Source organism: Dendronephthya gigantea, unplaced genomic scaffold (genome assembly GCF_004324835.1).
Source record: "Dendronephthya gigantea isolate DGI-Jeju-01 unplaced genomic scaffold, DenGig_1.0 000022F, whole genome shotgun sequence".
NCBI classification, from domain to species: domain Eukaryota; kingdom Metazoa; phylum Cnidaria; class Anthozoa; order Malacalcyonacea; family Nephtheidae; genus Dendronephthya; species Dendronephthya gigantea.
The window spans coordinates 393,723-418,530 of record NW_021163032.1 but is presented as its reverse complement, the minus strand read 5'-3'; the positions used below and the strand labels follow the sequence as shown (position 1 = coordinate 418,530).

Genomic DNA, 24,808 nt, shown 5'->3' with positions numbered 1-24,808 from the left:
GGTAGTGTAGTAAAGCTTTACTAAAACACGTTTTTTCATTCTTGAAATGTTGAAAAAGCGTGCGTGTTATGCAGGGCAATCTTTTTCAATGACATCTAACAGACGATACATGCGGAGAGAGGGACAAACAGTCTATAAAATAAATGGGTAATAAAGTCAAAATAAACTGAATTATGTTTTCACTTGCCGGTCACAAGAAGGATATGCAAATTACGCAACTTATAAGTTAAATAAAATGTTTCAGCCCCTTACGTTTTACTTAATTAAAGATAACTTTTCAGTGAAGAAATGAATTGAATATGAAAACATGCAAAGTTTGCCAAACATCTGGCGGGAGACCTGAGAGCAAATGACATCCTAAAAAAACTTTATTTGTCATCTTGTATTTTCTTAAAACAACATTAACTCTTGGCCTGAACGAATATCTTGTGTCATGTTAATTTCGAAAAAAACAAAAGTACAAACAGAAATTTAAACAGGAAATGAAACAGAATTTTTTATTTAAGCTAGAAATTTCCGCAAAATTATTTGTTATCGAATTCTCACAGTTTTGCTTATCCTCGCGGAGGTACACGGTTGTTAGGCAACGATGTCGTTGCCTAACAAGTGGTTTCCAATGCTTTGGGTATCCTAGCAACAACATAATTACATATTACGGGGAAGAAAATTGAGCGGTTTTAATAAAAATGCGCGCTTGGGCGGTAAAACAAATCGATGTGTTTGTTGGAATTTCGTCTTTCATATGTCGCTACATCAATATAATATAGAAAAAAATTAGCACAAGTTATGCAAAAACACCATAAATATAAAATATTTATCGCAGCCTTAGGGATACAGTTCATGATCTAGCCTTACTTTTCGTTCATTTTCTGTATATTGTTTGCCGTTTAATTAACACTCGACCCTATTTAATTAAATAGTGCGTGTGCAAGAGATATTTTTACAGCTTTCCAATTTCATCGTTACACTGTTACAAAATATGTGTATCCTATGATTATCAATAATTTACCCCCTCGAGGACTGTGAGTGCGGGGGGTGAGCAAAAACGTTGATTATAGAAAAGCAGGGGTACAATAGAAACTACTTGACCATAATAATTTGTTGTTCACTATACACGCTAGGTTCAATGCATCGTTCTACGGGATAAAAACTAAAAGGCCTAGCCTTCTTCTATTTAACCCTATCTATATTTGCCCAGCGCTTTAGGTTCATTTTGTCGCCATTTTTTAATGGATCTGAGATCATTGATTTGGCTGATTGGGATTGGTGAACCAATACCATTACTATTTAGTTAATTTACCATTCAGGCAGAAGGAATAGTACCATTAATTAGGCTCGGTTCACACTGTCAAAGTTCCTGTGTTCACAGTTGAAAATTTGCATTAGTAAATCCCAAGTTCTAAACATTTTGCAGCGAGTATCACGATGAAGTAAGTTAGTAGCCACTGTTTTAGTTCCATTGAATATTTTGAAACTTAGAAATACAAATACTTTGAAACTTAGGAATCACAAAACATTTGACAGTGTAAACCAGGCTTAACTCTCCGGTCACACCTTTGACACCCGGCATCTCCTGGCATTATCCGTCGTCTTAACGTATTACCCTTCGTTTATCTTTCTTCGTCCATGACGGGCAATATTGACAGCTGGGGAGGCGGTATCCTCGTTACCATCACGTGACAATTTCGACGACACGCTCCGATTACTCGAATCGGAAACCGGCGACTGTTTTTGTACAAGTGTCGGATACAACCAACTTGGTGAAGCGACGTTCTCGGGCGTGTCTGACGCATTACTAGATGTTGTCGAAGTTGGGAAACTCGCACGAGCTTGGAGTTCGGGTTTGGTTTTTTTACTCTGCACAAGCCGAATCACTAGAGCGAGTTGATTTTCAACTCGAGTTAACTTTGCATTAAGTTCACTTACAACCTCATTCAGTTTATCTTGAAGACCGGCCACTTCTGAAGAATGTTGGTTTTCATGAAATTGATTTGGATAAAAGCCCATATTTGCTTCCTCGGTCCCAGGGTCAACATTCAGCTCGGGCTCAGTCTCCAAAGGTAACTCCTCCTCGCGCCGTTCTTCTTCGTCCTCCTCAGATATGACTGTAGTTGAGACACGGCCGGGTCGTTTCCGGGCCCTGACGCGACCAAGCCCACCGGAAGTGTCGTTGCTCGTATTTACGTCACCATTTACCCAGGATTCCATATCGATGGTCTGATTTAGCTCCTGAACTAAACTGAGTCTGCGGCCATGTCCAGCAGCAGCTGGGTTCATAAACCGCGTGCCTCTAGTTGGAAGCGAAGTTTGGTTGTTCTCAGTCGTGTATGCATCCTGAGTTGGTTGTACAGACGACGCTTTTTGTCTGTTCACCTGAGTTAGAAATTTAGAAAGAACCTTAACTGGAACTTAAAGTACTTAAAAAGTCTACAAGCATGTCAATTTCTAATCTTAAACCTTCGGATTGTTTTCCCACTAAGTAAGTACATAGCATTAGAAAAGTGTTGCAAGAAAAGTCCCCTGCCAGCATGACTGAAAAAAGGACAAATTCCTTTTAAGGCATTTTTTGCTAAGTCTCAATGAATACAGCATACCTGGTGACGTAAATTGAATGTAAGTTTGAGATTAGTTGAGAACTGAACGCCAGACTCGGGATATGACATCAACACATCTCTCAAATCATTCCTATCAATACAGTGTATATCACTATAGGTCAGTGCGTACACGTCAGCGATCGACTTTCCGACAGTAACTTCGTTGCAAACGTCATCACCAAACACGTCATCTTGACCTGAAATTGTGTACAGACAAAATGAATATTTCGCCCACTCTACAAGCAATTGTTGGCGGTGAAAGAGCTGCCGGCAATTTAGTACCCAGGTCTTGCCGACGTGGCCGTGACAAGGAAAATTCGAGGTTTTGGAGCCTCTCACTGATCTGTAGATAAACCAGCTGAAACTGAATGAACTATCTATTATAAAAGGAATTAGAGTTAGTTTGGCTTACCCAACAACCCAACGACTTGTCCATCTTGCTTCACTTCAAACGAGCCATGGCTAATGAAATACAACACATCCAAACCTTCCCCCTCGTGTACCACGCGATCCAGGGCCCGCCACATGACATATGCAGAAATTCCTTGCTATGGTGCGCATGACACCCATCGGCATTGAGCTGAACGCTGGATTGTTGTACAGCACTTTCCGATTGAGGTGAATACAAAGGTCTGATTGTAGATCTTTCGGGCATTGTTTTAATACCTGCAAAAAGAAAAACCACAGGAAATAGTATAGTTAGGCACAATATAAGTTGAGATCTTTTAGCTCCACAGACAAAACCAGTTTGCACCTGGGGATCGCCTGGACCGAAGGAGGGGGATTGTCGATTCATTAGCCATGGCTCGTTTCAAGTGAAGCAAGATGGACAAGTCGTTGGAGTGTTGGGTAAGCCAAACTCTCTAATTTCTTTTAAAATACCATTGTGGTGTTACCTCTATTCTGGTACATAAAATAGTGAATGTTACCAACGCACCTCGTCTGTGTCTACGCCTTTTGTCAGAGCCCAGGTCGACATGAAATAATCCAAGATTCTCGCTGAAAGTTCTTCAGGGACTCGGTAGAGTTTTTGAAATGATCTTATATTATCCAGAAGTGAGTGATATTTCTCGGACTGGTTTTTGAGCTTGTTGAACGATGGCTGTCACTTGACCAAAGATTACTGCATAACCCAGTGCTGGCAGAGTGAGTAAAGAGAAATACACTGTGATCATGCGAATTCGTATACAATAACTTAGAACGCAATCCGACACAACAAAACAAAACACAAAACAGAGAAATGCAACAGACAACAACTGAAGAATCGAATAACACAACAGGCACAAAACAACAACCTAACACAACATAGCACAACACAACGCAACACAACACAGCAATAACCCAAAACAACAACACAACACACATTGAACAATAACACCACAGCAATAACACAACACAACACACATTGAACAATAAAACCACAGCAATAACACAACACAACACACATTGAACAATAACACCACAGCAATAACACAACACAACACACATTGAACAATAACACCACAGCAATAACACAACGACACAACACACATTGAACAATAACACCACAGCAATAACACCACACAACATGAAGAAACAGCGAAACAAAATACAACTAAAACGAACCTCCAACGATCATAAAAATGCTGCCAAATATTTTCTCCGCGGTCGTATTTGGTGCTATATTTCCAAAGCCAATCGTGGTTAAACTCGTCAAACAGTAATACAACGCGGAAACATAACGCGAAGGTAAGGTTGGCAGGAGAGGATCATCAGCTACTGTTGTATTGAATGGCTGGTTCGTCTGTCTAGCCAAGGTTGCAACCCAGCCTACTTCGTGGAAGTTATCGTAACGATGCGCAATCAGGTAAAATATGCATGCCATGAGATGTGCACAGAGGAGGAAGGCGACCAGACAAAGGATCAGAGTCATGAAGCCGTAGTTGATAAATTGGTCCAGTTTACGAAAAACACGACCCACGCGAAGAAAACGAATGCATTTAAAGAAGCTTATGAGATTGACAAAAACCTAAACGAGAAATAAAGATTAATCAATCCGTATCATTAGTACAAGATGCCTTAACACGCTTAAGCCATCTTGGAATCCGAGAAATACAGATTAATCAATCGGTATCATATATTAGTATAAGATACCTTAACACGCTTAACCCATCTCGGAATCCGAGAAATGCAAATTTACTAATCGGTTTGACATATTACCCTCTTAAACTTATTCACTTAAGCTGCTTTGGACTACATAAAGACTGCAACGAAAAATTCGCTGTTCCAGTTTGTTTGATAGCTCAGTTGGTTGGACAGCGCTCTGGGTACCTGAAGAAGATACAAGTTCAGGTCCGCTCGGGGACAACGAATTTTTCGTAAATCTTTTCTGTGGGAGCTATCGAATTTTATATCAGACAATAGTTGTGGAATACACAACTGACCGAGTCAGTACTGACAAATGACAGCAATCCATACGGCAGGGAGGTGACCAAATCTAGGATAAACCATGTCTTGAGATAATAATGTCGTATTTGTTTAAGGTCAGTTATCACTTCACCATCCTCGCCGACATACGACGTATGGAAATTAAGCGCAATATCCACGAAGAAAAACACATCCACCAAAATGTCAACGACGGTCATCGGAACGGAATCGTAACTGAAGCAGAAGGCAAAGGGCACTGCCGAAGCGGTGTACAATATGAAGAGCAAAACCAACCAGTCCCAAACCACTCTGTAGAAGCTGTAATGAAGCATCACCCATTTCGGGGGCTTCGGAATCTGTTGTTTATATTGGGGAATAAAGTCCGCATTTTGGACGCGAAACTAAACGGGAAAAAATGATCGATTTAAAAACGTTGTCAAAGGAAGGGTTTGCATGAGACCCTCGTGGCCTCAGGCCGGAAAGAGGGATGAGAGAAGAGAGGGAATGAGAGAAGAGAGGGGGTGAGAGAAGAGAGGGGATGAAAGAAGAGAGGGAATGAGAGAAGGGGGGGGGTGAGAGAAGAGAGGGGATGAGAGAAGAGAGGGAATGAGAGAAGAGAGGGGGTGAGAGAAGAGAGGGGATGAGACAAGAGAGGGGATGAGAGGGGAGAGGGGTTGAGAGCAGAGAGGGGATGAGAGAAGAGGGGGGTGAGAGCAAAGAGGGGGTGGGAGGGGAGAGAGGGTGAAAACAGAGAGGATAGGGAGAAGAGAGGGGGTGAGAGCAGAGAGGACAAAATACACAAAGTGCTCAGAGGCTGCCTTTCTTGACTGCGAGGGACGAAGGACCCGTGCTCAGCAATTTGTTCTAAAGCCCCTGGTTTGTTTTCACTGGCCTTGGGTCATGCTCATGCACTGGTCATGAAATAAAATATCTGGATGAAATAAAAATTTATTATGCTTGGATAGCTTGCAACTGAAGATATATAGTGCTTTCAAACACGAGGTTGTTTCATACCTGAGCAATACGAATTTTATTCTTCTCTTCTTTGGTTTTTGAAAATGCCACAACGAACCCACTACGATCCTTTGTCTTGATGGTTTGTTTCAATTTCACCCACTTCTGAGCAGCGTCTGTAAATCAAAATATTGATATTATTATTACTAGGCGGGCTTCATTTTACTGGTCAAAATCACCCGTGTCAACTCGCCCTTTGGACGAATTGTCAACACGGGTTCCTCTTTCCTATCCATCGATGCTCACCGTTCTCAGCAATGGGTTCCTTGAATTCAGAGATGTCTCTAACGGTAACCAGAAACAGAACCACAACATTCTCCTCGTTCTCAATAGGCGCCACGTGGAGCAGATACCATACAGGCGTTCCTAGAGCGAGGGTATAAACACCAATCTACTCAATATAACCATACCTGAATCTTCAAATACCATAGCCTTCTAACACCATACCTTTCTAACACCATACCTTTCTAACACCATACCTTTCTAACACCATACCTTTCTAACACCATACCTTTCTAACACCATACCTTTCTAACATCATACCTTTCTAACACCATACCTTTCTAACACCATACCCTTCTAACACCATACCTTTCTAACACCATACCTTCCTAACACCATACTTTTCGAACACCATAGCCTTCCAACACCATAGCCTTTCAACACCATGCCTTTCTAACACTATACCTTTCTATCCTGCATAATGTGTGGGGAGTTGTAGCCATATAAATCCTGAATCGTTCATCCCAGAGGCTTCACGAATATTTTTACTATTTCGATCAACTCACCGTTTTTTTTATTTCCAATAAATTCCACTTGGCAAGACGTCTTGGTACGAAGCGCATCGTCGATGCTATCTGTGACGTCCTTCTTCACAGTTGAACGGTGAAGAAAGCGGCCATCACAGCTGTACCTCATCACTTCCGATCTCTTGAAGCCGGTAATTTCAGAGAAACCATTGCTGCAGTAAACTACAGGGTAATCTGATATCTCGGCACTACCAACCATGAAACTTTCGTCTGAAATGAAGAAAGAAATTGAGGTGAACAGTATGTGAAGCTAGTTCACAGGAGAACGAGGATTCCTGCGTCTTGTAGTGTGTAAACTCAGACTGTTATCTCATCAATTTATCCCACGAATGAACCACTCCTTTGAGAGTCAGTTCCGTAAGAAAAACTATGTAACCATATTGGTTGTTTCCCCGTGAAACCGTAGTGGTTTGTGCTGCTTCCTGATGAAAACTCTATATTTCTTATAAAAAAATGACATTTGCGATGATTGATTATTAGCAGTAAAAGATAGCATGCACTAAAGTTAGTCAAGTAATTTTTAACTTTTCTCAGGTGAAGAATTCTGTCGGATATATATACATATAATATTATTATTCTGTACTAGCTCCAGAAAGGATTTCGGACGAGTTCCTTGTTTGAAAGATTTATAAAAAAACCACGAAACACGCTGGAGAATTGTGACCGCAGGTTGTCAAGACACATGCATTTCAAAACATTTATTTATTTTTCAATTAATTAATTTAATAATTTTGGATTAAAAAAAAATCTAGAAACGGCTGAATACACTTATACAATACGTCTTATCAGCCTTGTGATTCGTATCAAAAATAATTGCTTCACATAAATTTCATTATTATATAATTTTCAATCAAGAATGTTTTTCAATAAAAGATTTTATCTTCGCCCTGTGCGAAATTTCATGATGGGCCGTGATCAAAATTAGAAAATTTTAAGTAATTGTAAACCATATGTCTATCTTGCTTTATAATAATCACCAATATTTCCTAATTTTAATAATTGAATTACCCCAAATCTTGAAAAAAACGCATGAAAGATGACAAGAAATAAGAAAGGTACAATCAAAAAAGGGTCGAGCGCATGCATATCACAGAGCTGACGATACGAACTATGCTCATGCAGATGACTATACGTCAAGCATGCGTGCGTGCGTTCATGGGTTCCCAGACTTAAACAAACAGAAAGATCGCGCGAGACTTTATATATCTGACAAACTGAAAAGGATTACGTTTTCCAGATATGGCTAATAACATAGCGCTTCAAATCTCAACATGCGGTCATAAAAAAATAATGAATTACTTTCCCGGAGCCGGAAAGTCGAAATCTTTCGAGGAAAATAATGAAAAAATTATCAACCGCTTTGTTCGCACTGATCTAAAAGCAATTCATCGTACATGTACAAGATCCTTTTAGTACACAATAGGTCTGTGTTCTCTTTAAAAAAAAGATCGCGATTTAAAAAAAAAAGCGGTTGATCGGAAATCTTTACCTTATAAAAAACGTGGGCTTCGCGGTCAAAACTAATATGCCTGTATGTATTTGCTGACAACATTTGCAAATTTTCTCAAATAGAAAAGCATGCAGAAACAAAGGAAACAAAAATAAAGTAAAAAAAAGTTCAAGCGTAAACACAAACTGACATGTGCCGGGATATTCTGACCGCTTCGTCTGCCTGTGGGACATTTTATGAAAGTATTATATAAACGATTTTTTTATGTAAAATTTATTTTGACTTTGTTTGAAAATTTTGGCCGCGATGCTAGGCAACGCCTAAGTCATATCGATATGAGTTATATTAAGGAGAGGTAAATATATCTGTACATTTGCTTGCTTGGGGTAAACACCATAATGGCAGTTAGAAATTAAATTTCCTTGAACAAGCTTATCTGTTTAATATATCTATAACACATACGCCTCACACAACAAGGTTTGAATTGCATGTTTTGCATGAAACATGGAAAGGTGACGTGCATGGGGAGTCGTTGTAACTTTCCGAGGGTATTTCAAAAAGATATCATGGAAATGTTAGATTTGCGCTTTTTTGAATTACAATTGCGCAACTTTTGTTAAATTCAAGCGCTCTATATAAAGTTTTCATATAGTAGAGCCACAGTGATCTTGATTAAACCGCCATGATTCACCCTTTGCATGCGCAAATATTCTTCAAAATCACCGACACGGTCTGCACGCACCCTATAGCTGAATTAAAAATCTGGATGGATCCTGGGGATACATATACAGCTTCTGAAAAAGATCAACGATGAACGATCCCTACGCGCGGTGTTCTTGTAAAGGCTTCGCTCGTGAAGTTACATGATTTATGACACCCGAAGCGCAGCTGAGAATAGGGAGACAGCTCACAGCGCGCACGGGAGGCAGGCTTCAACTGCAACCAGAATTTCATATATTCAAATGATAAAAAAAAGCTGAAGATCCGTGAAGAACTTAACTAGTTTGCTTATCATTCACTGACGCTGATTTACATGCATAAGTTTCATTGAACGTTTGATGCATATAATGAATATAGACATGATCATATCGCTTTTCCTAACTTTTTGAGACAACTTTTAGTTATAATTCAAATTAAACCGTATAGTTGACATCTGTGATAATTTACTGATGACATTGTCTTATCCGGCTGCTCGTCTAGTTTCCCCCGGCGTTTATAAAGCTTGATAAATTAGAGCACTGCACGAATGAACTAGCATGCACACATACAACGATTATGGATATACTTAGACTTTACATATACATGCATAATGGAATAATTAAAAAAGTTTCCATCAAAAGCGCACATAAAAACGTTTGTATAGAGAAACAACTTATAAGTCTTAACCGATTTACCAGCTCGAATTGGACGTTAGACAATTTATATTAAATCAGTACATAGATATATTCCTTTGACAGAATCTTTTAAAGCTGACAATTTTCAACCGACCGCAAATGTAGTTTTTATAAGCAAGACAAACAACCAATAGACAAGACGGCTGTAGGAAATACAACGCGTCTCCATACACAACAAACATGCATGCATGCAAGCCGTTCTGTGTTACATATAATAATGATGCTCGTTAATATTCCTCGCTGTTTCAGAGCACTTTTTACACCTTCCACCTGCAAATTATCACCGTCCAAAGTCGGCTAAAAAGCCTTTAATTTCGAGGTTAAAAATAGTTTTCATTCAAACACCTTTTCGTAATGCTTTGAGAGTTTTAATTAAAGACCGAAGTTTTACCATGAATTTGGGCAATAATGTAATTTGCACGCGGATTTCTTTTCTACACTCGACCCAGAGGGCTTTCATCAAACACTACCCGACTATTCTCGCAGGTTTGCTAAGTTTTAGCAATTTAGAAGCAGGCCCCAGTCCAGAGCATGGCAGGTACTACTAGAGCGATTCGAAAATTAAGAAAACGCCTTTTGGAGTAAGTACAATTACACATCATTTATGTAATATGACAAACAGACCGCGAAATTACGATTCGGTTAGATTAACGTAATATATATATCAGTACTCAGTTGTGATATGCCTGGCAAAAACGGTTTTGTAAATCTTGTTAAGGGATTTACTTGTTCCATAGAAATACCGCACGTTGAGAGTGCTTAGATAAAAAATTATCCACTTTTATGATAATCTTCGAGTCTTCTACCCCCTGTTCAACTTCACAAAGACATGGCAAAGCAAATAAGGCCATGTAGTGTGATTTTTTCACAGTTGAAATAAACTTCGTGAGGCCGCAACGTGAACTACATGTAGTAGAGGGGTTTTCCAAACGATGTTTGCGTCGGCTCCCAGCACGTAGCTTCATAAATGCAACATTTCACATCGTCCAGCGTGAAAAGTCGCTACTGACTAAATAGCCAGGCATATAACAACCAGTTCTTAAACGCGAGGGGTATATGACCACGTTAAGAAAGAGATATCTCAACAAAAGAGGCATTCGAATAATAAAAACATTTTAAGACTTTACGACAAGCTGATAACGAACATAGCAACAGTTATTAATCCTACCGACCGGTGATATTTCACCTATATTTAAAACTACGCACAACTTACGCAAACTGTCCGACCTTCGGATCACATCTTCCAGAAAGGTGTTCTGCGGGACGATTAGACCTCTCCTTCCTATCGGCATTTTCCGATCCTCAACATTGGTTGCTTGTCTTTGAGCTGTTTAACAGGAACGTATATCTTTGCTTAAAATTAATGCGTGTCTCTTGCTACAACAAACATCTGTGTGTGTATATGTCCTGTGATTACGGCTGCCAAGTCACGCGCATGTCCAAGACAGCGCGTATTTGTGAATTTGTAAGTCTCAAACACCTGCCAACGCATGCACGTCGCTGAAGCGCGCTCATTAGCGCTGACAATTAATCTATATACGCAAGAATTATATAAACCATGTATAAGACCCCAATATCAACTCTCAACACAGATATATGCATAAGTTCAGTGTGTGTTCATCTCAGCAAGGGGCGTGGAATAATCTAAACATTTTCTCAAGTGATATAGGGGGTTTCATGAAATATTAAGAACGTCTGTTGTAAAACGGCATATATATGCATTTTTATAACAACGGCTTGGAATAATATTTTCATATTTAGATTGTTAGCTATTTGCATCATCTTGTAGTTTTGAGTTTTCAAAACCGGTTTACGCGTGAATCACGTTATCATTGGTTTTATCATTTTGATGGCGAAACAATAGTATGATATAGATGGTATGTATCACACAATAAACAAAAATACAAATTAAACAACTTAGTTTAGTCTTTTAGAAAGCAAAAATAAAATTTGTAGGATGAAACATGTTGGCCGCATGATGAGAGCATATGACGTTATATGCCAACAAAGAATGGAAAATGACGTCATATGCCGACGTCATATTTTCATAAAAGACATATTTTTCATGGTCAAATAAATATGAAAGAAATTATATCAGACTATACTGCTATTCTCGTTCGAAGTTTTCACTGCCAAATCCTGGATGTGAAGGCAGATGGACAACAGTTTGTTTTAGGGTGAACGTTACGACATTTTCTTCAATTGTTGTCAGCCTGAAATGTGTTAACGATTATATGCAGGTCTGGTGTGAAAAAAAATGGTATCCATGCAGAGTACCCGTAAGGACTGGGTCGGATTCTGCCTGATTCATTACGTGTGACAATCCATTTCCAATGAATTATTTAAATTACTAGTCATCATAGCCGAGCAAAGCGGAGTGGAAAAACGGTTATAAAAAGGTCAGACTTACACAAGTTTCTCCTGAATGAGAATCGCGGCATCTTCTCAGACCAAATTCTGAAAATTTTCACGAATTTCCAAGATATTTTCAGCTGTAACTGCTCAGCGCTAAATCAGAAAAGAAAACATTTTCGTTGAGTCTTTTAACATGACATAAACGGAGTCAGTCCCTGCCTGAGACTAACCTTTGAAAAAAGACGGTTAACGAAGCCGGCTCTCTACGACTTTGTTAAACAGTATAAAGATGGATATTATATTGTTATTATCATAATTAATTGCATCTCCAAACATTTGGTTTTTCAGATCAATTTACAAAAATGTTATATCAAATGTATATATCTAAGAATGTTATATCAAATGTATATATCTAAGAATGTACATATCAAAGAATGATATATCTAAGATTCTTTTCTTCGTCTATATATCAAATCGTGAATATGACCACTGATAACATTGACGCGCATGCACTTACAAGGAACGTATCTTTCTTTCTACCCAGATGGATCCCAGGTACGATTAGAAAAACTCTCGGCAGATAACTGCGAGGATACAATGTACAGACTGCATGTCGTCTCGACTGGACCCCTGCGTTTGAATTATGGACCAGAATGCGGTATATTTTGTCTTTCAAACTTATAGTTTACAGACATGTGCTCAAACATTCGGTAAGCCAAAATACTGATAAGCGCATATAGACGTGAGACTTTGAGAGGCCGCAAATTATGATAAAAAAGCGCGGTTTTCTGCATGCGGTTAATATTCCCACAAATTGAATGGAGAAAAAAAACTGAAGAAGTTATTAAATCTGGGTTCTGCTATAAAATAAACCAAGACGGCAGACTTTCATCTTCGTATGTTTGTTGTTTAAGGATTTTATATATCTGGGGCTGGTTGTTCGAAAGGCGTTTAGCATAAACAGTGAACTTACTCTCATACATCTTATGCATTAAATATGAAAATTAAACTGTTTACATCGAAAAATTTCAGCTCGGTGGTTCAATAAATAGATAATTTTGTTTTTTTACGCATGCGTACTCAACATAAAGCTACTCATAAGAGAAACATCTACTTCGGTCCGAGTTTAGTGTTTTGGACAAACTTGGAAACAACAATCCCAGAGGCAGACCTTCAGCACGAGTTGAAACAGGAACCCTCCTAAATGGCGTTTAGCAGTTAATTAACGAGTTATTGCTGTTTTCCAAGATCATTTTAAAACGTGCTTCAGTCATAAGTGTCATTAATATTTCACATCGATCGCGATAATATTGATCCAATTACCATATCGCTGGGAAACGTGGTAAAACGCAGGACTGCAATGCACCCGCAGATCTAGATATTGGATTTAGAAAAAACAACATTCGATGTTCTTTTCTTATGTGTTAGATCCTGATCACCGCGTTTCCCAGCCTTGATCCATCGCTAAACGACTTTTCTTTTAACTCTCGCAAAAGGATTTTTAACGGAAAGAAACGAAAAAGCTCAAATGAAATTGAAACCGAAATTGAAAAATGTTTTCAAATGAAAAAAGGAAACTGTTTATGAGGCATGCATTCAACTTATATTGCAGAAAGTTTTATCATAATGAATGCTTTTTTCATATTAACTACATGATGTATATAGTTAATAGCATCCATTATTTCTAATAGCAGTGAAGCTTCGTAATTGTTTAAACTTCGGTCTCTTTCATACACTCAGCCTGAATGACATAAACGATTAAGCAATCGACGATGACTGTAGCACATGTACGTTTTATCGTGGAAAAAAAAAGCATATAGGGGAAAGTGGACTTTGAGTGCATGGAAAGATATTCGCTATATATATATATATATATATATATATATATAATATATATATATATATAATATATATATATAATATAATATATATATATATATATATATATATATATATGTAAGGTGTGTTTGTTCTTCTACACAAGTATGACCAACCGGGCAAGCAGAAAATTCTACTTGACCGCGGTGGGAATCGAACCCGCGACCTTCGCATTTCTAGAACGATGCTCTACCGCCTGAGCTACAAGGCCAAGTTGGGAACGACTGTGATTTTTGCTTAAGTTGTTATTGACAATGCGGAGTTTCGTCCTTTTACATGTCGTTATGCAGTTACTTCTGCAAATGTTGATATATATTTGTGCTTTTTTTGCTCTTAATTGAGCCATGTTTCACTTGTGGATATATATCCACAAGTGAAACATGGCTCAATTAAGAGCAAAAAAAGCACAAATATATATATATTTATATATATATATATATATATATATATATATATATATATATATATATATTCTTCGTCGCGTCACAAGTTATACACAGAACGTGATGACCTAGCTTTCTTTGATCAAATTAGATGAAACGTCCATGCAACAAAACATGCAAGGACTATTCGAAATAGAGTATTTTCTGGCCTGCTTTAAAAAGAACTTGAGCTCGTCCAATTATAAAATTCATCAACTTCGTTATAATTATAAAATTCGCATATTCATCATCACACAGACAGCGACGCCTGAGACGGACAAGTACCGTTTCAACTATATCAACTTTCCACCTTCCGTAAACACACACACATGCATACATACAAATATATTATTTTAGTTAAGTGTAATTTTAACATGGGTTTTTTTAATCTTTTTCCATGTAAAATATACGCCATACGCCAAAATAAATAGCCTTAGCCCTTACTGCTATCTATATGCGGCGACTGAAAAGCAAGTAGCTGTACCGGCGAGGACACGGCTCCATTAGTCTCGTCAACCTGGTCTGTATAAATATAAATTTTAATTTATAAATTTTGACGCTGACAACACTGAACACTATTACGCGCGCTAAATATAGAATTAACTATTCTTTTAACAATGCACAATAGTAGACAATAAAATTAAATTATACCCTAATGATGGCATTTTTCGTCCGAGAGTTAGTCGCTAGTCAGAGTCTAGCACAAATTTCAATAATCCTTTTCAAAGCTATACCGAAAACGATATCTTAAAATGGAACAAAAAATGCTATATAATACCTGCACGATTGAGCGTTGGCCAAGCCAAAACGGTTTCCTATAAAGTTGGAACGGAAACAAACTCATTAGGTTATTGCCAAAGCGAAGTTAAACAGCAATTATTGCCATCATGCGAGGAAGTTCATTACTTGACTTTGTTCAGACGTCATCCATCTGAGCAGGTTGATCAACATAAGATATGAACGGCATATTAACTGGCCAATACTAGAGAAGGTCGACTGTGCGTTTAGCATGCAATACACCTGTTCATTTTTGACTGGCAGGTGTGTGATGGTAGGAGACCGCTGGACGCTTACGATGGCACATCACAACACGACAGATCGGAAACAATACCTCCGACTCAGGTCGCAGGAGAAGCACACGACCCCCCTCCCCCCTTTTTAGAAGCAATGAGAAAAAGTAAGCGTGACCCCTACCAACCCCCAGTCCACAAGATTAGACCATTTACATCCAGTGCCCGCTACAACAGTAGCTGCCTGTGCATATACTGTCTGCCGAGTAACTAAGTCGTTTCTAACACGCTTTCTATGCCTCTGGTTTGACTTGAAATCTTCAACTTTCACCGGATTCCAAGCAACATTAGGACCTTCTTCGAAGTGATGTGCCCGAGCTTGCTCATATAGAATGAACAAGAAATCAAATTTCAAATGAATACATAAGAATGCAATTTTCTTAGGTTGACATGCATTTGGGCCTGGCATTTTTAAACAAGTAAACATTAATCGCATAAACACGTACGAACGTAAAAATCCTTAAATCAACCGAGCTTCGTACACATGCACATTCGGAAAGTCATCGAACACTGTACCTTCACCATACACTCTCGGCTTAAAATCTTCAAATATGCAACGAAATTTCCATTGAATTCCATTCTGCATGTAAAATGATACTGTTGTTTTTCTTCATTCTCAAACAAATTCGTGAATGACTCGGGAAGAGTGAGGCGATCTTCCAATGAATCAATAATGACCAAGATATCGAGTTATGATCAAGTTAACCACATCATTGGCACATCGTCATGACAACGAATGATTTAAGGTTGAAAATTAACAATGATTCTGGTGCAGTACAAGCTATTAAAGGATCATTAGCGGTAATTAAGTTGTCCGCAAAGTCCAATTACTGAATTAGGCCTTCTAAAAAACGTCCGTCTGTTATCTTTTTTAATATTTTATATGTGTAAAATCCGCTCTCTTTTCTATAGACAACAGTTCATCATAAATACTGAGTTAAGTGCTGCTGGTTCGAATTCTTCAGTCTGGGAACACAATCGCGACGTTCCAAATATGGAAACTAATAATTAAAGATCCATTTTGCTAAATATGTCATCAATTTCATCTTCTCCGTCCCTCAAATTTGCTTTCTTCTCATCAACTCTTTTGATGGCCTCGTCAGAAACTTTGTGCCTAGATGTGGTCGCTGATTGCTTATCATTTTGACAGAAAAATACATCAGATCTCCCTGGTTTTGTCATTTTTTTCCATGAAATCTTATCAGCTTCACGTGTGCTTGTATTTTTTGGAAAGGAGAACACATCGTCCTGAGAAGTTTTCCTTTTCCTTAACTCTTTTCGCAACGAGTCTCGTATTCTCAGAACTACCCTGCGCTCTCTGACCAAACCTTCTCGTAAATGTAAAATAAATTTCACACATTTCCAAAGAAATGCAAGTTTTTTGCTTGGCAGCTGAGTAAAATCCGTTGTTGCAAGTAAACTTCTCACAGTAAACCTACGCGGTGTTATCTTCATAAAAAAATTATTTTCATTACTGTTTAATTTTTTCCCTCGTCTGATAACAACCAGTTTCTTGCCAGATTTCCGACTTCTGTAAAAGTTACATCGACTCTTTCTTTTCCCATGTTCAACTTGAGGCCATCCGGTTTCTAACGTTCGCTGATCATTCAATCCTTCGACGATTTTTATAATAGGCTCAGGTCTTGAACAATCCTCGTTTTCACGAAGCATGTTGCGTGTAGCACGTTCTGGGTCGTTCTCAGTCTTGCACGAATAGCGTTCCAAGTCGAATTTTAGTGTTAAGTTTGTTCTAAGACCACTCACCGTGCCATCTCTGATCAATCCAGGTGTTAATGTATCATGGTCGGTGCCTGAAAAAGGTAATCTGCGCATGTCTTCGACGGGTTCTACATGAAGAAAAAAGTTAAAGGTATTTCCATTGGGTAAAGTGTTGGGTAAAGTCAAGAGAAAGTTGGGGAAATTGAAGTTGACATTTGAGAACGAACCTCCGAGGTCGAGTTCCTCAGGCTCGGATGCATTAGCTCTATCTTCAAGCAACCTCGGAGAGTCGATGCCTGTTAGGAAAATAGAAAGGAAATGCATGATATAATATATGGTGATGCAAAAATACCATTTACACTAAATTCCTTTCACAAACATTCAAAACAAATCATACCATTATTCTCTTGGAGCCACTGTTTGAAGAATGGGTTAGTTGATCTCAGAGAAGACAAAGGATCCATCACTTTAGTATCTCTAAATGAAAAACATTTCAGATGCTTTCCGGAATTGTCTGATAGGGACTATACATAATTTAATCATGGAGTTGATTTCTCCTAACCTTGGATTAAATATCTTCTCCACATCTTCACTCAACCATAACTCCAGACATTCTGGAAATTCGCTCAACTAAACCGTAGGATATTTAATTGTTAAAATACCAGTGAACTCATTAGCATCATTTCCACATTTGCAAAAAGATTTTCCATGTAAATTACTCACATTAACATGGTTCTCTGTAAGTCTAAGAAGCGATTTTACAAGTTGAAAACACTCCACAAGATTTCTCCAGCAATCTTTCTGAAGTACCCTTAAGAAACAGTTTAGGTGTAAACATGAGTATGCATTGATCACATTGTGTGAGAAAATTGACAAAATTTATATTCCAAAACAGAATAAAGAAATATATTTCATTCTTACCAAATTCTACTGACAAGAGAAAGTAAAGTTGTGTGCAAAGTAACAAAGAATCCTTGTGAGAGATAGGCAAGGTGGTATCTAATTTATTGGTTAAGAAAATTTCCACTTCATCTTTAGTTGTATCGATAAAGTATTGCACAGAAATGATTGGGCTGTAATCTATTGTATTTAAGAGGCAGATACTGAGCTGTTTCCTGACAAAGTATTATCACCTGTAAGAGGACGAAGATTAATAAATGATTTGCAAGAAATGAATATTCATCCTTATCAAAACATAAATTGTCAGAAATAAACACACCCTGATAGCTAACTGTCCACCCTGCATTACTTCATTTAGGATTTTCACTAGATTCTCTGTTTCACTAAAAACACAGATATATACATTCTAAGAAACATTTGAATGACAGAATGATTTCCAAGAAATACCCCATCATACCTAACATTTTTACTTGTTAATATGATCTTCTTATCAAGACAAAGAAGTTTGTGTTTGTTTAAACATTTGTTTATCTAAAAAGGATAAAACTTTGGTTAAAACCTCAATTTTTTAAAGAGATATTTCCCAGAAAAACAGATTTGTGAATCAATACTAAGATGGATTCAACTTGGTCAATGCTTGACAATGTGAAAATGGTGAATAGAGGGAATAGTGTGTTCATACATAGATGCATCAAGCTATTTATTCGCTATTTTCACAACATCTTTAAAATTCAGTCATTCACATCCCCATGCTATTCTATCTAATAATGGTTTGTGAGTTATTCTGACTTTGTGTGTAGTATAATGATAATTAGGCTAACCCTTTCTATACATTTGAAGAACTTTTCTTTATTGTGGGTATTTTTTGATTTGTAAATTAACTTGTTCAGAACTTTCGTTTCTGACAGCAGAGAGGATGATGAACATTGCATATTTTCTCCTATACTGCTTAACTTCTGCTGTATATCTGTTTGAGATTTATTGCCCTGTAGTAAAGAACAAATAACATATAAACACGTCGTACTGTGTATCATACCAGCATCACGTTTATAAATATAATATAAATTAAACTCTTTTCAAGGGAAATAAATAAAGTACCTTCGCTCCTCTGTTTGCCGCCATTTTCATTTAAAAGGCAATTTTACACATTGCATATCCTAAAAATACCATCACTCAAAATCACTGACTTTTACATCATGTATTGATGTTGCAAAATGAGATTAATTTTAAGCTAAAAAGCCTTAAATTTTCTAAATATCGGGGGGAAAAAGAAAATTAAAAGATTAGTGAGCTTTTTTTTAATTTCTAACTGAGCGAAAAGCAAAGATAAATTCAACTTATTTTATATAGTTTTTGCTCTCGGTGATGGTCGTAAGCAAATCGACAGGTTGGTGTATGGTGAGTGATCTGAGAAATGGGCCAATTGCAGAATTGCAAAGCATCACGGTAGTTTAATTACATAGCAAGATTTTTCAACATGGCGATTGTATTTTTCGAAAGTGGCACTGTGCTAAACACACGAAATTTGCAAGAAAACTTCTGTCATTTTTGATTCGATTAAAGTTTGTACGAAATATGTACAACTTGTTTCGTATTTCTACTGCGTCTTGGTGTTCTACGAGCGACTGCACTTAAAATATTCAAGATAGCGTACAGAGTCGTTGAAGCTGGGAAGGAGTTCGATCCGCCGTTGTCAGGTACAAATTTTTGAGTATTTCACGATCAAAAGGTAAGTACTGTATTAAATTATTTTTGTAGTGAGGAACACGTTGTGATTTTGTGTTTGCCCGAATATTTCAACGATCGGTTTAATTGTAGAGGCTCGAGAGGTAAAAATGTTTGCACACTTGACGATCATGAAACAACACATGTTTGATCAAACGTTCTTTTCACAAACCAAAACATTGAAGTTGTCTGGCGGGAAAAATAAAAACAGTTACTCTTTCAAATACCGAGCTTTCACATTTCAAAGGTTTTGAAATATTTAAAAAGTATTTTTAAGTACTATTCACTGCTGTTCAAGTTTCTCCTTGGAGTTTTTTAACAACAACACATTCACGCGAGTCAAATTTTACGCAACGTCGCTTGTTTCGAGCAAATTTTGCAGCCTTTTGGTTTACCATTTATTTTGATATGGAGGATGAAGTACAGTGGACAAAAAATCTTCGTGGTATTCCCGCATTTACGCATGCATTATTGCTTGAACATTTGATAACTGACGACTCAAGTAAACTTGGAAAACCACCGAATGCTCACAAGCATAAAAAGTACGGCTATCAACTATTCAAAGATAAGATGGTTACCCAGGTTAAAGTCAAACCTAATGTTTTAAAAGGCCAGGAAAAGTTTTTCCTCTTTAAATGTGTTGTGCATGCCTCTATGAAAAAGGCACACTATGCTGTATATGTTCACCTACGCCAAGACACTGGTAAAATATCCCATGCAAGTTGTACTTGTACAGCAGGAAAAGGTGGCTGCTGTAAACATGTAGCTGCCTTATTGTTTCAAATTTTGGACTATATCCAACTTGAATTACCTGAAGTCCCAGATGACTTAACATGTACACAACTTTTACAACAGTGGCATGTGCCTAATACTAGTGAGAAACTTGAGAGTGCAGTGCTTTTCGACCAAGTAAAAATTAGCAAAGCAACTTCCAAGACAGAGAAGCATTATGTCTCAGAATACAACAACCCAGCACCTGTTTTTGCTAAGTGTGTAAATGTTGAAGATTTAAAAAAACTAGAAGATGGTTTAAAAACTGTTGGCACTTGTGATTATTTGCAGGGCCTTTTAGCATCTAATAATTGTGAACCATTCCACTATCAGGAATTTGTCAAGGAATTACCTTCTAAAAAGGCATTTAATGATGCAGACCTATTTGCAAATCAAATGTACAATGTTGAAATTCGAAAATCTATACTGGAACAAATTACTGTTCCTGACTTTACAGAAGTGTGCAAATATTTACCTTCTCAGGAGTATATGCCATATACTAAAAGCACTCTTTATACAACCAAAGAAAAATGGTTGATATTGAATGCAATACAAGAGGTCAATCCCAATGTAAACTATGGTTTAATGAACGACAAGGTCGTCTAACTGCCTCACATTTTGGTACTGTAATGAAACGAAGAGAGAATGTATTCCCTACTTCACTTCTTAGCAAAATCATCTTACCAGCAAGTAATGTTACTAAGCCCCAGAAGCCTGTCAGTGGGGCAACAGTAATGAGCAGATGGCCATTCAAAAATATTTAGAGCAAAAGAATTTTGAAGACCTGATGATGAGTGCATGTGTTCAGTGTGGGTTATTTGTTAACATTGAAGCCCCATGGCTTGGTGCAAGCCCAGACTGTTTGCTACATGATCATGTAGAGCCATCATTTGGAATAGGAGAGGTGAAATGTCCATTTTCAAAAAAAGAAATGACAATTATAGAAGCCTGCAAGGTTGACCCATCATTCTATTTACATGTACTTAATGGAAAACCACAACTTAAGAGAAACCATCATCATTTTTATCAAATTCAAGGTGTTATGTCTGCCTGCAAAGTGAATTGGGGAGACTTTATTGTTTATACAAACAAAGAAGTTTTTAGTGAAAGAATTTACTTTGACCATGAATTGTGGTACAAAACAATGTTACCAAAACTTACTTCTTTTTATTTCACATACATTTATCCGAAACTAGCTACTTAAGAAATAATTTAAAACAATTGTTTGATATTTATTCTGATTCACACTTTTCGTTTATCAAGGGTGGGTAAAATAGAGTGAGGTATGAACAAATTACCCATATTTTGTTCAAGTCTGATGACATCTTGAGGGGAAAAACATTTTTTATAATTCTATAACTCTTTATACGTTGTATTGCTCTTTCCACATGTACTCTCAATGATGCAATCTTCCGTGTGTCATTTTCAGCCCCAAGTGAAAGTTGACTAGCACCATTTAGAAAAGGTGGTATATTAAGCCCAACCCCAGCAGGCATGTCATCTGCTATATCAAAACCCCTGTCTGCCATAATGTCATCACCTGATTCAAGCAAATTAAGAATCCCACAATCTTTTGTCACTTGTTTATCAGATGCCCTTCCAGCATACAATTCGGATACAAATGTTGGATACCCAGCAGGAGAAATTCCAAGCAACCCCTTAGCTGTATTGTGATTTTTGTATGACGAGTATGTTACAGACTGACTTCTAAATGATGTTGGCATTTCAAGAAGTAGTTCTGTGCAATCAATAATTACACGGGTATTTGGATATGTTTCTTTAAAAGATTGTGGCATAGTTTGTTGCACATAATCACGTGATGCCCAGATAGGAAGGGCTCTTAACTTGTGATATAGAAACTCTAACCAAGTTGCCCATATACGGGAAACTTGAGCCTCTGAAATGCCAAATCTGTGAGCAATGTCAACCCCCATGAGACCGCACCGCAGGCGAACTAAAACCATAAACAACTCTTGCTCTGGTGTCATAGACCTTTTTCGCCCCTGCTTTTTTGACTCTGCCGAGTATTCCACATTGTTACTCGATCCAGCATAAGTTAAGAAATTACATGCTGGCTGGAGAAAGTCAAAGAAAACTTTAAATGTCGCATAATTTTGGAAACCTGTGTAGAATTTAAAATTTATGTCGCTGGCAAGTACATGTTCTAATCGCAGTGCACACTGTTTATATTTAGATGATAACTCCTCGTATTTTCTTTGTAAAGCTACATGATCATTTTTCAATTTTTCATAGTCCGAATCTTGTACATCAAAGGTAGTATTGTGCTGTTCAAACTGGTTTGTTTCAGTGGTTGTGTCCTTGTTTATTACACATGTATGTGCCCTTCCACGACTGCTATTTTCAGTCTGTCTGCATGATATTTTTGCAACAGTTGGCAATGCACCAAAAGATTTCTTTTCCACCGGGGAAGTGTAGGGAACACACTTGTGGCTTTTAGAGTTGACTTTGTATTCCTAATAAATTTAGCCATGTTTCTTTCAAGCTTGATCCAGGGAATTTATGGAACGATAATCCGGATTTTTAACATTGTTACTTCGACAGAATGGCACACAACACGTCGTTCCCCCATACTTTTTATCTTTGGGTACTTTCTTTGTTTCGCTTTCCATATATATCAAAATAAATGGTAAACCAAAAGGCTGCAAAATTTGCTCGAAACAAGCGACGTTGCGTAAATTTGACTCGCGTGAATGTGTTGTTAAAAACTCCAAGGAGAAACTTGAACAGCAGTGAATAGTACTTAAAAATACTTTTTAAATATTTCAAAACCTTTGAAATGTGAAAGCTCGGTATTTGAAAGAGTAACTGTTTTTATTTTTCCCGCCAGACAACTTCAATGTTTTGGTTTGTGAAAAGAACGTTTGATCAAACATGTGTTGTTTCATGATCGTCAAGTGTGCAAACATTTTTACCTCTCGAGCCTCTACAATTAAACCGATCGTTGAAATATTCGGGCAAACACAAAATCACAACGTGTTCCTCACTACAAAAATAATTTAATACAGTACTTACCTTTTGATCGTGAAATACTCAAAAATTTGTACCTGACAACGGCGGATCGAACTCCTTCCCAGCTTCAACGACTCTGTACGCTATCTTGAATATTTTAAGTGCAGTCGCTCGTAGAACACCAAGACGCAGTAGAAATACGAAACAAGTTGTACATATTTCGTACAAACTTTAATCGAATCAAAAATGACAGAAGTTTTCTTGCAAATTTCGTGTGTTTAGCACAGTGCCACTTTCGAAAAATACAATCGCCATGTTGAAAAATCTTGCTATGTAATTAAACTACCGTGATGCTTTGCAATTCTGCAATTGGCCCATAGGGTCACAGAAAGAATCTATAATCACGCTATAATGTAGGCAACGATCCATGAAATTACTCTAATAAAGATAGTTAAAGTCAACTTAACTCTTAAAAAATATACAAATTGTAACCATGTCTGACGCTTTCAAGGTTTCTTTATCCATTTCAAAGAAGAGTGACGGTTCTCAGCTGTTTTACAAGATCGATGGCGAACGTTTCAAAGAAAACAAGACTATAAAACTACACGTTGACACCGTATACAAAGTGACTATAGACGTTCGGCCTCCTTTGGATATAAGGTCAGGAAATCAGCGGGTTTAGGCCACCGTTTGATCACATTTGAACATACTGTCATAAAGACTAGTTTTATAAACTACCATATCACTATATGTTATGTTTTTTATAAGAGATAACTTGTTGATTATTATTAATCATATTTTTCTCATATTCCTTGTAACCTACTTGGTAAAAGCTTGTAGCTACTTCCTGAATTAGTCATCTGACAATCCACAAATTATTTTCATTGCTACAGATTCAATTGTATTGCTTCACTCCATCATATTAATGTTCCCAATATTCAATTTCAGCACCGTCAGTTTAAGTGGGATTAATGTCGATGGCACAGCAACAAAGACTGATTCTCAATCAAGCTTTTCAGGAACATGGTCTTCGGGTATGGTGCAGAAAACATCCAATAAAGTCCGGACGTTTCTACCTCTGCACGTACAATTCGGGGATGGGAGCTCTATTCAGATATCACTACAGAGCAAACTTTATAATTTGAAGGATAAAACTCATGTTGTTTGGGGAACACCATTGAAATGCATTGAACTAAAATGCAGCCGTCGTGATGGGATTAACTCAGTTTCAATTGATGATGTTAACTTTATGTAATACTGCTGTTCACAAACATTTATTTCATAATGTGACTTTTATATAATCATGATAACTCATTTTCATTTATACAAAA

General features: G+C 37.5%; 3 protein-coding genes and 1 non-coding gene across 4 annotated transcripts; 2 read left to right on the top strand and 2 right to left on the bottom strand.

The window, feature by feature from the left end:
- Window positions 1–717: 717 nt before the first annotated feature.
- On the bottom strand, window positions 718–16,403 carry LOC114522081 (potassium voltage-gated channel subfamily H member 1-like). Its single transcript, XM_028542700.1, is given in 15 exon segments — window positions 718–2,373; window positions 2,595–2,791; window positions 3,007–3,112; window positions 3,114–3,260; window positions 3,532–3,672; window positions 3,674–3,732; window positions 4,200–4,602; window positions 5,018–5,401; window positions 6,015–6,130; window positions 6,261–6,380; window positions 6,803–7,033; window positions 10,881–10,994; window positions 12,078–12,175; window positions 15,101–15,137; window positions 15,909–16,403. Coding segments are annotated over 15 exon segments (2,997 nt in total). The 5' UTR covers window positions 15,979–16,403; the 3' UTR covers window positions 718–1,599.
- Trnas-aga lies at window positions 14,039–14,111 on the bottom strand. The gene has a single exon. It is a non-coding gene; the product is annotated as a tRNA-Ser (tRNA).
- Window positions 16,404–19,429: 3,026 nt separating the features above from the next.
- On the top strand, window positions 19,430–22,919 carry LOC114522365. Its single transcript, XM_028543036.1, has 2 exons — window positions 19,430–21,087; window positions 21,212–22,919. Exons 1-2 carry the CDS (start codon window positions 20,145–20,147, stop codon window positions 21,709–21,711), a joined length of 1,443 nt encoding a protein of 480 aa, XP_028398837.1. The 5' UTR covers window positions 19,430–20,144; the 3' UTR covers window positions 21,712–22,919.
- Window positions 22,920–23,859: 940 nt separating this feature from the next.
- LOC114522177 (CB1 cannabinoid receptor-interacting protein 1-like) lies at window positions 23,860–24,753 on the top strand. Its single transcript, XM_028542808.1, has 2 exons — window positions 23,860–24,137; window positions 24,426–24,753. Exons 1-2 carry the CDS (start codon window positions 23,971–23,973, stop codon window positions 24,730–24,732), a joined length of 474 nt encoding a protein of 157 aa, XP_028398609.1. The 5' UTR covers window positions 23,860–23,970; the 3' UTR covers window positions 24,733–24,753.
- Window positions 24,754–24,808: the final 55 nt, after the last annotated feature.

What these genes read in the sequence shown, in the direction of transcription:
- LOC114522365 (XM_028543036.1), top strand. Translation starts at nt 20,145, where the DNA reads ATGGAGGATGAAGTACAGTGGACAAAAAATCTTCGTGGTATTCCCGCA. An exon ending in CAATCCCAATGTAAACTATG is followed by an intron (nt 21,088 to 21,211) that starts GTTTAATGAACG and finishes AATGTTACTAAG; the next exon opens with CCCCAGAAGCCTGTCAGTGG.
- LOC114522177 (XM_028542808.1), top strand. Translation starts at nt 23,971, where the DNA reads ATGTCTGACGCTTTCAAGGTTTCTTTATCCATTTCAAAGAAGAGTGAC. An exon ending in CGGCCTCCTTTGGATATAAG is followed by an intron (nt 24,138 to 24,425) that starts GTCAGGAAATCA and finishes ATTCAATTTCAG; the next exon opens with CACCGTCAGTTTAAGTGGGA.